This window comes from Mixophyes fleayi, chromosome 1 (assembly GCF_038048845.1).
Source record: "Mixophyes fleayi isolate aMixFle1 chromosome 1, aMixFle1.hap1, whole genome shotgun sequence".
NCBI classification, from domain to species: Eukaryota; Metazoa; Chordata; class Amphibia; order Anura; family Limnodynastidae; genus Mixophyes; species Mixophyes fleayi.
Window position 1 is genome coordinate 107,145,841 of NC_134402.1, and position 17,849 is coordinate 107,163,689.

The 17,849-nt window shown below is 40.3% G+C and overlaps 1 protein-coding gene across 1 annotated transcript in view; it reads left to right on the plus strand.

The window, feature by feature from the left end:
• ZNF827 (zinc finger protein 827) overlaps positions 1-17,849 on the plus strand; it is a 167,526-nt gene that overhangs the window by 102,991 nt on the left and 46,686 nt on the right. Inside the window, exon 5 of the mRNA XM_075199134.1 lies at positions 6,055-6,285. Coding sequence (XP_075055235.1) covers positions 6,055-6,285 — 231 coding nt within the window. The remainder of the gene's footprint in view (positions 1-6,054; positions 6,286-17,849) is intronic.

Below are 17,849 nucleotides of genomic sequence, written 5' to 3' on the forward strand. Positions count from 1 at the left end.
TTCATATTTTACTCCAGAAATTCAAAGGTGGGTATAGGCTCTTAAGCTGCTGGGGAAGGTTAGGATTTGGAGAGGTGGGAATGTTGGTGTCAGCTGCTCCTGTGGAAATCCAGTTGCTGGTGCTCAAATTAGCCACTATCAATTGCTGGCGAGAAGTTGGCTTAGAACCCAATTGATTGGGAGCTGGTGGGTTATGATCTAATAATTTCCAATACCTGACCTTTCACCTTCGATTTAATGTGACCGGTCCAAGGTTTTCTGCACTAGACTTTTAACCGTAATTCTACGTGTGTATGAAGCATAGCATTGTCCAAAATGGCATGGTATGCTGAAGCATTAAGATTGCACTTTACTGGAGATAAGGGCCCTAGCCCAAGCCCTGAAAAACAGCTACTTTTATCCTTCCTCCACCAAACTTCACAGTTGGCAGTCAGGTAGGTAATGTTCTTCCAGCATCCGCCAAACCCAGTCTCGCCCATCTGACTGCCAAACAGAAACGCGTCATTTGTCACTCCACAGAACACAATTCCACTGCTCCCGGTCCAGTGTCTATGCTTTACACCACTCCATCCGACGCTTGGCATTGGTCTTGGTAATGTGAGGCTTGCATGCAGCAACTCGGCCATGGAAACCCATTCCATTAAGCTCCCACCTCACAGTTTTTGTGCTTACATTAATGCCAGTGAAGGTTCGGAACTCTTTGGCTATGGAATCAGCAGAGCGTTGGCGACTTTTATGCACCATGCACCTTACCAGTTGTTGACCCCTTTCTGTGATTTTACATGGTCTTCCGCTTCGTGGCTGAGTTGCTGTTGTTCCTAAACACTTCCACTTTCTAATAATATCACTTACAGTTAACCGTGAAATATGCATTAGGGATGAAATTTCACAAACCATCTTATTGCAAAGGTGGCATCCTATGACACTACCACGCTTGAAGGCACTAAGCTCTTCAAAATGACCCATTTTCTATCACAGATGTTTGCAAATGGAGACTGCATGGCTAAGTACTTGATTTTATACACCTCTGGCAACGGGTCTGATTGAAATACCTCAATTCAATAATCTTTGACAGCGCCGGGCTGCTGTATAGTACAGTGCAGCCGAAATGCACGCATGTGCGGAAGCTCTCTAGGGTTTTTTTTTCAGGGTGGAGGAAACCCCCCCCTGAAAAATCCTCCATGCGCCCCTCTGTATATGTGTGTGTGTGTATGTATATGTGTGTGTGTGTATGTATATGTATATATATATGTATATATATATGTGTGTGTATATATATATATATATATATATATATATATATATATATATATACATATATACATATACATACATACACCCCTTGAGAAAGTCTTTATTGAAAGGACGAAACGCGTTGGGAATTCGCTTTGCATGCTGTTCTGGACTGGTGCATCAGTGTGGGTTCACTGGCTAACTTTGCCCTGCATGCTGTTTCATCTTTGCACGAGAGACTGGACAGATAAGCTGTTTTATATTGTGTTTTATGTACGAGCATATTATACTTAAGTTGCAGCTGAGGCTATATTGCCTCTTTTTGTATTAAAATTTTCTATTACATTTCACTTGTTGTGATGGTATTACACTATATTGGCTTTTTTTTGAGTCTTAGCCAATTCGAAGTGGTGTTATTATTCTGGGAGAAGACCCTGCTGGAGTCAGGACGTTACATTATAGCGGTCCGTTACAGACCACATTCATGTGAAGGTCTATGAGCACTTATTCAAGGCCATTTGGATTTCTGGTACGGGAATTGCACATTTGTGGATTATCCCAAAGATGTTATACATTTAATGCACTATGTTGGCGCCCCTTTCTCTTTTTGTATTTTATTAGGCTGATGTAGCGCCTGTGTAGCTTAGAAATTTGGTGGGAATATATATATATATATATATGTATAATATAGACAAAAACAAGTGTACTCTGCAATCTCCAAATACATAATGCTGTACTAAATACTTTTCTATATTAAAAACAGGGAATGTTAGTTCCACGTATTGTAATATATGTTAAGCTGACCAACTCACGCCAAAGACTGACCAAAATGGGAATAATCAATTAGACCCATAAACCAGGTCTTCCTAGTTACCAGTAATCCTGCTGGTAGTCAAGAGTTGCACCTGAGTGGTGCTAGTAAAAGGCTACAAGGTAGCTCGGTCAGTCTCTCAGTGCCTGGGGACAGGGGCTGCAGAGTCTCTGTGCGAGAGAGCCTGATATCTGCCTGTAAGTTACTGTGCTGAAACTTTTTTGTTTTGTCTGAGTTTGTTAGAAACTGACCAATTGCATGAAATCTTTGGACTTGTGTGAAATCACTCGGCTGCTATAAACACCATGTACCACAGAAGATTTATCCCCCCCCCCCCCTATATAATGTGTGTCATTAAAAATATATATATATATATATATATATATATATATATATATATATATATATATATATATATATATATATATATATATATAAATATATATAAAAAATCTGCACATTTCTCTATGCTGTGTGCCCACTATTCAAAACTCAATCTAATGTTACAGTCCTAATACTTAAAGTGCTGAATTTGATTAAATACGGACAATAGTCCAGATATGGGCTCAAAAAGTTTAGTGAGACTTTTCTTACAATTTAGTGTTTAAACCCTTTGCTTTATTTTGTAAATTGAATATACACCCTGCGTGACGTATTAGTTGGGACAAAGCCCAAGCAGATCATATTAACCTTTACATTTCTCCACATCTACAGTGTCCAAGTCACAATGACTTTTCATTTCAACAGCACAGCATTCTCCCTAGGCCTGCCGATGCTGCACAGTTGCTGTTCTTGCTCAGGTTGTGCTTGCTATTTGCTTGTTCCACTCAGAGGAGTGAAATGTGTACTAAATTATCACTATAACAATAGTACATTTCCTAAAAGTAAAATCATTTCAAATACAATTTTGCTCTCAGAAAACTATATCAGTATATTTATTGTTTCTTGTACTCCAGAGCTAATCTGAAGCATATTTGTATTTGGTAAGAAGTTCTTTCTCGCTACATTTTGTACAAGCGACAATCAGACATGTTGTATTACATATCACCCACCATATTCATGTCATCATTTCATGGTTTTCCTCTGCATGTTATGCTTTGCATGTATAACTATTTTACAATTACCTCTGTCTCTGTTTTATTCTCATACCTCTTGGTATACATTGGGTGTGTGACTGGAAGGTGTCAGGCCCGTCAGGAAACCTATTTGGTGCAGCCTGTGTGATTATTAATATATGTAGCACTCACATTTTAGGGTATAAATAATCCAAAATGTATAATGTTTTAGCAGAACAACTAAGTGTAAGCCCTTTTTCTGGTGTTCTTGTGTTAGTAATGCCAAGTTGCCCATTTAAGGGCTTATGTCCTCAGCGTATAATACGCTTTTTTACTTCTGGACAAGCGAACAAAGCATTCATTCTGAAATTATTGGTTTATGCGCATGCTCAGATGTGAAAAAGCGTATTATACGCCTAGAATGCAATTTGCATTGGACGTAAAATAAGCCCCTTAGTCTTGGGGCCCACTGAAGACTCCCTATTAAAATCAGTAATCAGTTTGAGTCTGTTTCATACATTGTGTATGTCAGCCAATTCTGTCATCCTTTTAAACAGACTGGTTAGTAGACAGTATATACTGTGGCCAACCAACTGAAGAGGTGTGCGCAACCTGTGGAGGGGGTGGCTGGTAGCCTTACAAGCATAACACCGCCCGCCAACCCCCTCCCTGGAAGTATAAACATGATATAAATAGTAATCATGCTAATTTAAAAACAAAACAAAGAAAACACACACACACACACACACACACACACACACACTGCTTTTAAATATTTTAAATATCTGCGCAGAACTCACATACATTGAGTTTTAATTCCTGCTTCTACTTGAAAGTAAAACTGCACACATTGAGAGACAGCATCATGGCAGCCCTGCAGGGGAGGGCTGGCAGACCTTAGCCCGGGGGTCAAGCATCAAGCACACAGCACTGGCCCATAAGTAGAGGCCCATCCTTAAAGGGGGGTTTTTGGTACAATATATAGTTAACTATATAAAAAGAGGCTATTTTAGTGTTGCTTAATCCATATATATATTTTTATGCCCAGGCCCAGAGCTGGATTAAGGCTCTGGGGGGCCTGGGCACTTTAGACAGGGTAACCCCCTATGATGTAGCATAGTTATCATTTTAGACAAATACACATGCTGTGTGCACGCACTACTGTTAGGTGCACACAGTTCTGCCTTCACGAGCAGTACACAGTGAAGCAGGACATACCTCCCAACTGTCCTAAGCGAAACAGTCACCCAATTCGGGACTGTCCCTCCAGATTCAGGACAGTTGGCAGACTGTCCTGCTCTCTCCTACCTGTTCTTGTCACTTTCACCACTTGTGGCTGCTGGTTGTCTGGATCCTGGAATGTTGGGGACCCTATTTGGAGGGAAAAAATGGGTACATACAATTTAGAAGACTCCAACCAGCCCTGGTGTTAAATCAATAGCGCCCATGTTTTATAATTAGGCCTCCCTTCAGCCCCAATATTAAATTAATAGAATACACATTTAATAAATAGACCCATTTTCCTCCAATCAGCCCTAACATTAAATTAAGTGTTCCCATTTAATAAATAATATATAAATATTTCCCTCCCTCCAAACAGCCCCAGCAATAAATTAAATATCATTTACATTTAATAAATATAACCATGTCCCACAACCATCCTAGGCATTAAATAATTCATAATCACATTTAATTAATAGGCCACATTTTTCACAAACTGCCCCACATTCAATTAATAGCTCCCAAATCACCCCAGCATTAAATAAAATGGTCCAATCACCCCATCTTAAATTGATAGGCCCCACTATTAATAGCCTTGATAAAGACCCTCGTTTTTGGGTGGTAATGCATTTGCTCTCTGTGGATTCCGGTGATTGTGCACAGGGGACAGTGTTGGAGGGAATGGTTAATGTAACAGACCGTTTTCATCTGGTTGGGTTCTCTGAATGCTGATATTTCCTCTGTCATTTGGTACAGGCTCCACAATACTGTCAGTTTTTTATATTGTTTGAGTAATTTTGTTATACATTTTAGGATTAAACTGATTTTTACCAAGTTAATGCACAAGATTGTTCCCCACTTCTTGTTACTTTTTTCTGGAAATATGGAGATATGCATGGATTGAAGAGTGTGATATCAGACCGAAGGGAGATTTCGTTTTAAGACGCATATTATTTCCAGTGCTAAGTAAGCATATACCCTAAGGGGTCCTTTCGGGGGCTGAAGGAGCACTATGGAATTTCTTTACACATTTGTCATCTGTGTTGGAAATATTGAAGGCTCATCTCTATATGGTGGTGAACTTCATTTTAAAAGCTATATTTGTGACATATTACACTGTTTTGCCTTTTTTTTTTGACTTTTGAGTCCTTTTTAGGGTTTTAGTCATTCTATCATCATCATCATCATCACCATCATCATCATCACCATTTATTTATATAGCGCCACTGATACCGCATTGTATGCAAGTTTATACCAGACGAAGAATATACCAGGAATTGTGATCATAAGGCTCCGCAGCCAATGAGAGGAGGTGGCTGGTCCAGGAGGAGGGGCCAGCCACCTAGCAATAGATTCTAGGGACCGGCCAGCCTTTGCTACTACCACATGTAACCTTCACACTGCTGGGTCAGCTAGGCTCTTGGGAACTGGGAGTATCATAGAAAGATCACAGAGAAATTCAAAAGGTGTCTAAGGAGGGGTTTCAAAGATGGCAGCTCCTGATCGGACAGGTCCCACATTAATCCAATCATGTTTTGTCTTCAATGAAACCACTCCATTGCCAACTTTCATATTGGTACTGTAATCTCTGTTATTCTCTGGTTCTAAAGCATTTGGAGGATGAAGATCATATTAAATCTGTTAAATATTTTCTTTATATTTGCAGTGTTTAGGAATATTGTACCATGCAGCATGTTTTCTCTCTTTGATCCAGTGCATTTTGTCTATTCACAGCTGCAAATCAGAAGGAGCCTCTGACTCTTACAGTTAAAGTGAAAGAGGAGCCTAATGATGGAGAGCTTAGCAGCTCCCTGTCTCCACAGTCTGGTTACACCTACAGCCATGAATGCGATGCACACCTCTCAAACATGCCAGAAAAAGCCAAGTCCCAGGAAACACAGCCAAACCTGCTGACACAGGATATCTCCATCAAGGCAGCATCTGAGCTCCTCATGAAACTTTCTGGTAATTCATTTATGTGGAACTAACAGTAGAAAACATATTACTTTGTCTGCTGTAGTGCATGCAGTAATGTTGCCATATTTGTATCGTTCTTGCTGTTAGTAATACTTTATATGTGGGCATTTCTTTTCAAGCCAACAAATAAGTAAAACAAACAAAATAAACCTGGGTTATGGATATTTATTGTACAGGTGAAAAAAGTAAAACATCAATATAGCCTGGATAAAGAGATACATTTTTAAACAGACAATTAAATTATTTTTATTATTATTATTTCATGTACAGGTAGAATTTTCCATTATTGTAGCACTATTATAAAAGCTATTTTATCCATTTGCTCTAAGAGAAAGGGAGAAAAGTATGGTACAGGCCCCTGGATATCAGAATAAAGGTTTCTTCCCACATTGTAAAATAGATGAGTATCAGTAAGCAATGATATTGTGCATTTATAAGGGATTTCCCCACATGATTTTACATTGTTGGCTCCGACACATTCTCTTTTAGCTAAATACATGATATTTTCATAGTAGCTTCTTTCTGTTCTATTTGCCCATTCCATACCATCATCTAAAGATGTTTATTTTTCATGCCTATGGATACTACACAAAGCTGGTCTCTGGGCGCAGCTGTGTCCAATGAAGAGGACACATCTGTGTTGTTTTCCAGGGAATCACAGAGAAATGTCTCTGTCTGATAAATGATAACATGTGGCTAAAAATAAGCACAGAAGGAAGCTAAAAGATAAAGCAATTTATTTAGAAAAAGTTGCAGAAGGGCATGACTAAACCAATGCATCAAAAGTTATCTGAACTCAAAATATCTGAGTGGCATTAGATAGAGTATTCATTGTTTATGTGCACTGTGTTTGCACATATGATTTATTTTTTGTTGTGTGTGTGGTTTCTTTTTTTTTTTTTTTTTTTTTTTTATAATGTTTCTTAACATCAATGGAATTACATTATCTAATGATATACTCATACTTGCCAACTTCTGAAGTCTCCCCTTCAGGAGGGGTGGCCACTCGAATAGCATCATTAGGCACCGCCCCCTCAACGGAACATCACAATTTTCAGCCTATTAAAGCAGGGGTGGGGCTATGATGAAGTGGGCAGGATGCGGGAGGCAACTATGGATATACAAAAGATGGGAGTGGTGGAATGTCAAACTAGCAGGAGTGCACTGGTACCGGATTACTATTTTACACTAATATTGCAAATATAAAATGCAATGGAATGTTTCTTAAAAATAAATTTTATTGTATCTGCTCATAACAGCAATACAGACATCATTAGTAATTATGTAATTTAAGCATAACCCTGATGATGTTGACACCATTGCTGCCTTGAATAGATAACAGCAGCTAAATTTGCATTACAGCCAAATATGATTAATATTTTTGTTCAGACAGTTTACAATGTCTGCAGAATGTGGGTGTGAGCTGAAGAGAACCAACAAAACTTATTTGAGCTTGTGATGTGCTACATAAAAAATGAATACCCCTGATTTGAGTAGGCCATCAGATGAGGACACCTGGACAACAATTAGAGAAAGGAGCTTGAAGACCTCTATTTCCACTTTTGTGAAAGAAAACTCTTATAAAATATATTTCCGGTGGTATTTGTATCCTTCTAGGCTAAAAAGGATATACGGAACCACCTCTGATCTGTGTTGGATGGGCTGTGGGGAGCGGGGTTCCTTCCTTCATATCTGGGCGGCCAAAAATTGATTTGTTTTGGAATGTTGTGGCCTCTCTAATCAGTGATGTTACTCTGGTTCAGATCTCTAAATGTCCCTGGTCTATCCATATATCCATATATCTACCATTCAGTACTCTCTATTGCCCATCTCAATTGTGCTATGTTATATTATGGGACATTGGCAATTTGACGCATATGTGATCTGATGTCCGTATCGGACTAATTATTTTATTGTGTTTTAACCATTAAATTGCAATACTTCATCTCTTGCTGAATATATGTGATTTATATATTGGTCGATAATATATCAACCAGCACACATCTAGGTGGATTTCCTCCCAGCACTGTACACATCTATTTGTATCCTGTTCATCCTTGCGGGGGTGTACACATCACCCTCAGTACAGCTGCGGTTGGCACTCACCTTCATGGTGTGAAGTGTATTTCAGCGCCAGGTTTTTCTTTGTTTAGGCTGTATTCTTACTTTTTTGTAAGCCTAGGGTGAAGAAAGCAGTGGTCCCGGGCTTTCAAAAAAATAAACACACATTTCTTCCCCATCGCTCCCATGTAACACATTTTAAAATGACTTACTTGTCCTATGATGAAGAGGACAGTTCTCAAGAGATGAGACTTTGATTTTGTCTCGCTCACGAAACTTAGCTCTGAGTTGTACAGGGACAGCATCACTGTACAACTCACACATTCTGATTTGCTGCCAGACCTCATGAACAAATGACCAGGTCTCATTGTTTCTGCTGAGGTGCGAACTGTGAGATACAAGAATGATACAGGGAATCGGGAACACAAAGGCAGAAATACTACTGTAGTACTTTAGAGCACATGTAATCCATGTTCGCAATCTGGCAATAACAGACCACTTACTAGACCTTTATCGTCTAGTATCTGTGAAGAGTCCTTCACCACAGAAGTGCCTCAGGAAGGTTATTTCCCTTCCATCATCCTGAGAGCAGGAGATGGAGCAACTGAAGCCGTTCTGCCTGGTGTCTTTCTGTCTGGGTGAATGTTTCTTTCTTCCTATGGAGGTGCCTAGACTGTTCCTGGTGGGTGGGGATATGCAGAACTTCTTGCTTCACCGCAAGCTTGAAGATTTACTCAGTAATAATTTGCTTGCAGAGGAGAATGTTTTGTGAAATCTCCAACTGTCCTTACAGTTGTTAGATTCTATGAAAATTAAGGCTTGAAATTAATCCAGAATTTGTGTCTTTTTTTTGTTTGTACATTGGTGATGCCTTACAGAATGCAATTTATATGATGCTATCAATAATCATAAGAGAGAGAATGTTTTATAATATAGGGAGCATTCTGAAAATGAAGCATTGATTGTCCTTTTATAAGTCTGCTCCCGACCATACATAAAAAAAAAAAAAAATCTTCTGGCACCATACCAGAGGTTGGCATGGTGCCAACTACCAGTGCACAAATCAGGAGTGAAACATAACAGAGAGAAATTACCATATGTGACTGCCTGCAAGTCCACCTCACTGCACTGCTAATTGTTGTATTAAAGGCTTCTATTACATCACCGGGGTCAGGCTGGTGAACAGATCACACAGCTCAGTGAGCACAAGACCTAATGACAGACAGTTGTTCAGTGAATGTCGTGTGCTTTAAATATGCTTCAATGTACAAGTAAAATGAAAATAAATCAGAGTAACATGTTAAATTACCCATCAAGATTATTTTCCTTCACAGGGAGCATTGTTGACCTCGGTAAGCTACTCTATCCCACACAAAAACTGATCTTTTACTATAGAGCTTGCCCATATTACCAGATATGTTTGGACATCCCAACCACAATTCCACCACACATTTATTTGCCAATTGTTATACTGCCATATAGATGACCACATTATTAAACTCGTATTCTAACCTCACCATCTCTTTTAAAGAAGAACTCCATCCAAAATTTAAAACACTGTTTTTTGATGTAATTCAATAAGCTAAGCTAAAATATAGAGTATTAATCAGTGGCAGGTTGGCCTTCTCATTCAACGCTTCCTTGATGTCTGTCCTGGTCCAACCCTTCTGTTCTCTATGCTGCTACCGTGGCAACCAGAAATATGTCAGGGTGTTTTTTGTGGACTGAGCAAACATCATGTCATGTCTGTGTTAGGGTTTCTCACATACAATGGCTATAAACAGTATTCAGTCACTTTGGCATTTTTCAAATATCATGTCTAAAATTAATTTTATATGATCAATTTCCTTAAAACATCTGGGGTCCAAGGCAACCAATAGGCCAATGCCCTTTCATTTAATAAACATATTTCTCTGGTAAATTATTATATTGGAACTCAAAGATTATAAACATGATAGTATTTTGTTCTTAAAGCAGCACAATCTGTTTCACCATACTTCTCTTGATGATAAAATTCTTTAACTTGCAATTCTAATTTCCCCATAATTCAGACCACTAAGTGGAAAAAGGTTCCTATAACTCTTTTACTTCATTTACAACTGGGATGGATTTTATGGTCTGAGCAGACTTCAAATCAAACGTGTGTTCTGTTTTTATGTTGTTTCCTTGTTCATTAGATAAGTATGAGAAACCTAATCATACCATAGTACGTACTTCCCTACTTTGTCTGGGAGAACCAGGACCAGGAAACAAGAGCGGGGGGTAGCTATGCAATTATGTCATCGTGGCCCTAACACCCACTGCGCAATGCAGTGTTTCACATCATTGCTCTGCAGCAGGCGGCCTGCTCTCCTGGGAGTTCCTGACACTTGCTGAGTCTCCCAGACATTTCGGGAGAGTAGGAAAGTATGTTATATTACTATTTATTTACAACAAGTTAAATACAGTATAATCCATTTTTATTACATATAAAACTTTCAAAATGACTGTTGACTTGTGAGTGGCTGGAGTATTCTATGCTCTACAAGCACAAAATGTGTATCTTGCCTTTGGCAAAACACATCTAAAATTATACATAGAAAATAAGGTTCACTTATCTTTATCTCCCTCATTGCCTAATATTACTGTCTCTTACTTTCCATTCACATAACCTTACCCAACACTGTACCAAATATGTTTACTTGACCTTATTTATATATAATATTAATATTACAAAAAATAGCCATGTAATATTTAGACTATAAGGATGTTCAAAGTCACCTCAAATACCTGTGACCTGTGAAAAGGCACTAATGTGGCCTTGTGCTTTATATGGTCATGAGGATCATTGGTGACTTCTGAAATCCTTATAATCAACTGCACACAATCCATTATCCCCTATATGTGTGATATGTGTGTATTGAAATATTTTGCTCTTGGTTGCTCTAAACAGCACTTTATTAGCGGGTAACAGCATATTTTGGGTACCTGGTGTTTAAACTGGACAAGACTTTATTATTTACTTGTCTGAAGTACTATTGTTACAGTTTGATCTGTGTTTATATGATACATTTTCATGCACTGGCAGTTGTATGACAAGTAATTCATCCAACTGTTATTGTTTAAATGGCTGTCACTTTGTGTTACCACAGAAACAAAGCAATTAGACAGAAAAATGACAATATTTTTCATTTGTCCTGTCCACAGTCCCTGCTTAAATTAATACTAATTGTGTTATAATCTCTCATTCAGCAGTCTCTGGAGTTTCATTTATGTTTATCTGTTTACTAATTTGTGAACCATTCTTGTCTTTCACTAAAGTGCTGAGCAGGCAGAGGTTGTCTCTATCCCAAGTCTTCTCCTTCTCATGATTATCAAGAGTACGGTCCTAAGAAGAAGAGCTTGTTCTTGGTATCTGATGGCAACAAAGACAAATTACTCCCTGAAGTTATGCCTGTATGGTGAGAGTAGAGCTTCTATTCTTCAATTGATACTTATCACATTGATTCTTTCCCCTGGAGAAATAATAAAGGGGAAGGGACAGTGACACTAGATTGGATGGGTTCCACATCTAACCACATCTGGGACCTCAAAACAGCTATATAAACTATGCCCCATGCAGAAGGTTCCAAAGTGTCCCAGTTTAAAGGTCAGTCCTGATTTTTGACACTGGAAGTCCTTATTAATTGTTAGTAATCTACTTCAAATAACTATTTAGATATCTGAAGCAACTGGACTATCTAAATTAGTGGGAAATTGTTGCTCACTAATGCTGATGCCTACAAAATTGAATTAGAGACTTTATTAGAATTGGTCAACTCAGTTGTATAAGGATTTGGGGGGCATTCACAGATATGCAATACAGATGCAAATGTAATACACTCATAGTTAGTGTTTTGTCTAGTTCTATTGTTTGATGTTTATCTCAGTAAAGGGAGTATCTGTATCTCCTTCCTGACTGCCTTTAGTAGAGCTGTCCTGTTGCGATGGGTCTTGTGCAATAGGGCAAACATCTATCTATGATCGGCAGCTAAACACTTTTCCTCGTTTCCTGCCAAACTGGAAGAAGGCATTTGCTGGCAGCTTTTGGTTCCATTAGTGTACCCAAGAGTCATAGCTTTCCCTCCAGACCATTTTGTATGTCTTTCTCTATATGAATGCAAATAAAAAAATATATATTTAAATTGCTATGCTACAAAAACCATATTTGTCCCACCAAAAATATTAACTACACCAGGGTAGACTATGAAATAAAAAAGGTTATTCCCAGTGTAATACGTACACCTTCTAAATGAGAAAATGATCTTCCTCATTAAACTATGAAATGCTCATGGTCATAATAAAGTTAAAAAGCAGGAGGAGATTGACATTAATTGGGCACCATTTGCATGCTGCCACTTGTAGTGCCACAAGTGTGCACTATAAATTATGCTGCCATCGTGAAATATTAAGTGTTGCCCCTGTCATAAATAAATGATTATTGCCCCTGTTATAAATTAAATATTATTGCCCCTGTTGTAAATCATTGCTGCCTTATGAACATTGTATATTAATAATGTTCCTTAAGAAAAGTATATATTAACCCCTTCATTGCTAATGAGAGTTTGGGCTCATCCGGCATATACAACTCTAAAATGCTAATGATAAGTCATACTTGTCCTTGATACACAGGTGTAAAAGAAGTTAAAATTATACTTAACAGTCCCCACAGCTATTTTCTGTCAGTGGTGGACAGGGGGGGGAGCAGGGTTTTAATGACATAATTTCGCCAATGCCTGATGTTGTCATTAATCCCAACCTCCTCGTCCATTGTGTACAGAAAATAATGAAGAGCCAGAGATTGGGGGAGAGGGCACTAAAAGCACCTATAGATTCAGGGGCACCCTCTTTCACATGAGGAGCCCCCTTAGTAGTTATTATCTGGTGACCGTGTGTGATCACCAGGGAATAATTCCCTACACTACAGAAAGACTTAAGAAGCCAGGGATGGGGGGAGATACACAGATCTTAGATAGGTATTCCCCTCTTTCAAGTTATATGGCACCTACTACTTATTGTTTGGTGATCACCAGATAATAACCTACACTACACTACACTGTGATTTGCACCTCCTGAAGCTCCTTTTTAATATCTTTATTTTTGAGTAATAGAAGATGTATTCCAATGTCTAGCCCTCATTTAGTAAGTGACAGCCTGATATGCCCAGCTTCTTCCACCAGAAGGAGCAAAAGTTTGACACCACCACAGTTGACACTATCTTGGCGCACTAAAACACGTGCTTTCTCGTAAAATGAGAATTATAATGTCACAAACTAAATTTGTGCTATGGGACCTGCATTTCTACAGCTCTGTAGATAACGTCTATTGACTTGATGAGATTTATGAAGTGGCTTTCTTCTGGCAACTAATCTAGGCAAATCATTGTTGTGTTAGTACGGTGGCTTAGTGGTTAGCACTTCTGCCTCAGAGCAGAGTTCGATGCCCAACCATGACCTTATCTGTGTGGCATTTGTATAGTTCTCCCCGTGTTTGCGTGGGTTTCCGCCGGGTGCTCTGGTTTCCTCCCACACTCCCAAAAACATACTAGAAGGTTAATTGGCTGCTATCAAATTAACCTTAGTCTCTCTCAGTCTGTGTGTATGTTAGGAAATTTAGACTGTAAGCTCCAATGGGGCAGGGACTGATGTGATTGAGTTCTCTGTACAGCGCTGCAGAATTAGTGGTGCTATATAAATAACTGATGATAATGTAATGTGAACAACTTCTCAAGTAGCAAATATATATTTTTGTAGTATTTTAGGTTGTTTGCAGCAGTGGTCTGTGCATCCAACTTTGCTAATCTTTCCCTTTTTTGCACAGAGACCTTTATTGGTCTTCCAGACCTTTCCTTGACCAACAGTTCCACTTGACAGGACGGATTCATTAAGGCACTTAAACAGCGATTTTGTGCATATAATCTGCACACTTACTCTGCGCATGCCCAGAACCAGACAATTGGTCACAGAACGCAGCCATATTGAATTCTTCTTCAAGTGCAAAGGACACTTACTACAGCCTATGATTTCAGGGACGGAACAGGTGACATTAATTAGATTTCTTTTTTTTTTCTGTGCGTTCTTTTGTGAGTTTATGTTCCACATATGTATCGGGCGTACCCTGCAGTGTCTTGTCTAGTAGAGCAGAGCTGACCTTTACCCGTATTCATCACCACACGTATCTTCAGATCCGCTCCTTGTTGAATTTGGGTGTACATATACCCGATTGATGTGCGTTTTAAAACAAACACACATTGCGCTTCTTGTGCATCTCCTATTATTATTATTATTATTATTAATTTTTATTTATAGGGCGCCACAAGGTGTCTGTGGCGCCGTACAGGGACAAAAACGAATTACAATACAAGGTAAGAAAGCACAGTACAGTAAACATGAAGCACAGTAACTCTCAGTAAGCTCAATGCACAGCTAGAGGGCGGGGGGAGTATCCGCAAATGACGGGGCCCAAAAGGAGGGCGCGGAAGACAGGGAGACCCCCAGAGGGAGGAGGAGGGCAAAGTAGCTGGAGAGCAGAGTTAGAAGTGGTGGAAACAGGAGGAGAGATGGCCCTGCTCAGAGGAGCGGACAATCTAAGGGGAGGGGTGTACAGACAGAGAAACGCAGGGGAGAGAGGGAGAGTAGAGGGACGGAGCCAGGGTAGGGGGAAAGAAGGGGGAGAGGCAGAGGATAAGGTAGGTAGTTAAGTGGGAGACTGGAAGGCTTTAAGAAAAAAGTGGGTCTTTAAAGCCCGTTTGAAACTGGGCAGGTTAGGGAAAGTCCTGATGGAGGGAGGGAGCGTGTTCCAGCGGAGGGGGGCAGCGCGGCAAAGTCTTGGATACGTGCGTGGGAGGAGGTGATCAGGGGGGAAGATAGGCGATCGGAGAGGGCAGGATGGAGCGTGAATAGATAGGAGTGTGGAGATGTAGGGTGCAGTGGCGTTGGCGAGGGCCTTGTATGTAAGAGTGAGGAGCTTGAACAGAATTCTGTAGGGGAAGGGGAGCCAGTGGAGGGATTGGTAGAGGGGGGAGACAGAAGAGGAGCGGCGAGAAAGGAAGATGAGCCTAGTGGCTGCGTTAAGTACAGATCGAAGGGGAGCGAGATGAGAGAGGGGGAGACCAGTAAGGAGGAGGTTGCAGTAGTCCAAGCGGGAGATGATCAGAGAGTGAATAAGGCATTTGGTGGCATCTTGGGAGAGGAAGGGCCGGATGCGAGCGATGTTACGCAGCTGGAAGCGGCAGGATTTAGCAAGAGAGAGGATGTGGGGGCCAAAGGAGAGAGGAGTCGAGGATGACACCAAGGCAGCGAAGTTGGGGGACAGAGGAGATAGAGGAGTTGTCGACAATGATCGGGAGGTCGGCAGGGGATGAGGTATGAGGGGGAGGAAAAACTATCAGCTCGGTTTTGGCGAGGTTGAGTTTGAGGAATCGAGAGGACATCCAGGAGAAGATGGCAGAGAGGCAGGTGGACACCCTAGAGAGGAGGGAGGGAGAGAGATCAGGAGAGGAGAGGTATAGTTGAGTGTCGTCCGCGTAAAGGTGGTAGTTGAAGCCGAAGGAGCTGATGAGTTCACCCAGGGAGGAGGTGTATAGAGAGAAGAGTAAGGGGCCCAGAACAGAGCCCTGGGGGACCCCAACTGGAAGGGTGAACGGGGGGGAGAGAGAGTCAGTGGTGAAAAATAAAAAATAATACATTTGCATTAAAATGCGCATGATGATTTTGTGTAAAAATTGTACAACCCCAGACACCTTACATTATTATTCTTAGTCTCTCCTAGTACCTTCTTACCTTTTTTATGGGCACAGATGCACCCCACCACAGTCCTCTTCTTCTGTTCCTGTGTTGCTGTGTGCTCAGTTGTCATGGACGCCTCTGATTACCCGAGCAGTGCAGTGCATTGCAGTGCAGTGAGATCATGTTACTGCACTGTATCTACTCAGAGGGGCTTGACTTGCTAGGAGCCTCTTGATTAGGTCCCTGTGCTTTAACTTTCAGAAAGTTAATAGCTACAGTGATGATTATAGGTGCAGCTGCACTGTTTCTGAATGGCCTACTTATTCTTTTCTTGCCTTGTTTCTGGTTCTGACCCTGCTTCTAAATTTTAACTACTTTTAGACTGCAGCCTGCCCTGACCATTTGTTTTGGATACTGACTTCTCTTTGACTGCAGCCTGCCCTGACCATTTGGTTTAGGTACTGACGACTCTTAGATGGCAGCCATCCTGGCCTCAGCTCTGGAACCAGGCTGCTTTCACTTGGACAGTTGCTTCATGACTGGACCTTTCTTTGGTGAGTGACATTATATTGGCAGTAAATTTTAGGTTGTACATGGATCCCCGCTCACATTGCATATAGGTGTATCATTTATTTATTCTCCAGTTTCAGAGTGAAGTCTAGAATAAAGCTTGAGACCTTAGGCAACTTAGTACAGCTTTGTGTGAAATTGGGCAGCTAAAGGTGAAGACCACAGTTAGCCAACTCTAGGGTTTTACTTCCAAGAATATTGACAATTGGTTTACTAGTGAGTGTGAATATCTAATATATTCTCAGCACTCACATCACTAAACTCTTGTACATGCTATAATATAGTATTCAATTAGTATGAGTACAATGAAGCCATTTGAAAATTTATTTAGTCCAAAATTTTGGCGCTGTGTAAGTCCTTTTATGAAGGTACAATATACATTTAATACTTTGATAGTAGTGGTAAATTTTTGTGTGCACCTGATTCCTTTCATTAAACGAGTGCTGACTGGCTTACACTACCATACAGGACAAGAGATATTTTAAGCACAACCGTTATGAATTTAAGCCATTGGGGGGATATAGAGACAACAGAGTTATTTTATATAATAATTTTGTAATACAGTATATTTAAACCCAATGTATCAGATTGTCTTTAAACTTTGTTTCATGTAGAAGTTTTGCAAACTTCTTCCCACTACATCAAAGCATGCAATTAGAGATGGAAAACATAGTGGCACTGGCTGTATCCAGCACCTTTTATCCTTTTCAGCAGAAAACCAGTGTGTACAGTTCAGTGAAGGGCAACCTGATAGGCTTTGGGGCCACATGGTGCGGCCCTCTAACATTCAAAAGGACCACACCATCATCATTTATTTATATAGCGCCACTGATTCCGCAGCGCTGTACAGAGAACTCATTCACATCAGCCCCTCCATTGGAGCTTACAGTCTAAATCCCCTAACACACACACACACACACACACACACACACAGAGACTAAGGGCAATTTAATAGCAGTCAATTGACCTACTAGTATGTTTTTGGAGTGCGGGAGGAAACCGGAGCACCCAGAGGAAACCCACGCAAACACGGGGAGAACTATACAAACTCCTCACAGATAAGGCCATGGTCGGGAATTGAACTCATGACCCCAGTGCTGTGAAGCAGAAGTACCACTTAGGCACCGTGCTGCCCCACACCATCGCTCTTAATCAGAGTAATAAGTTAAAATAATA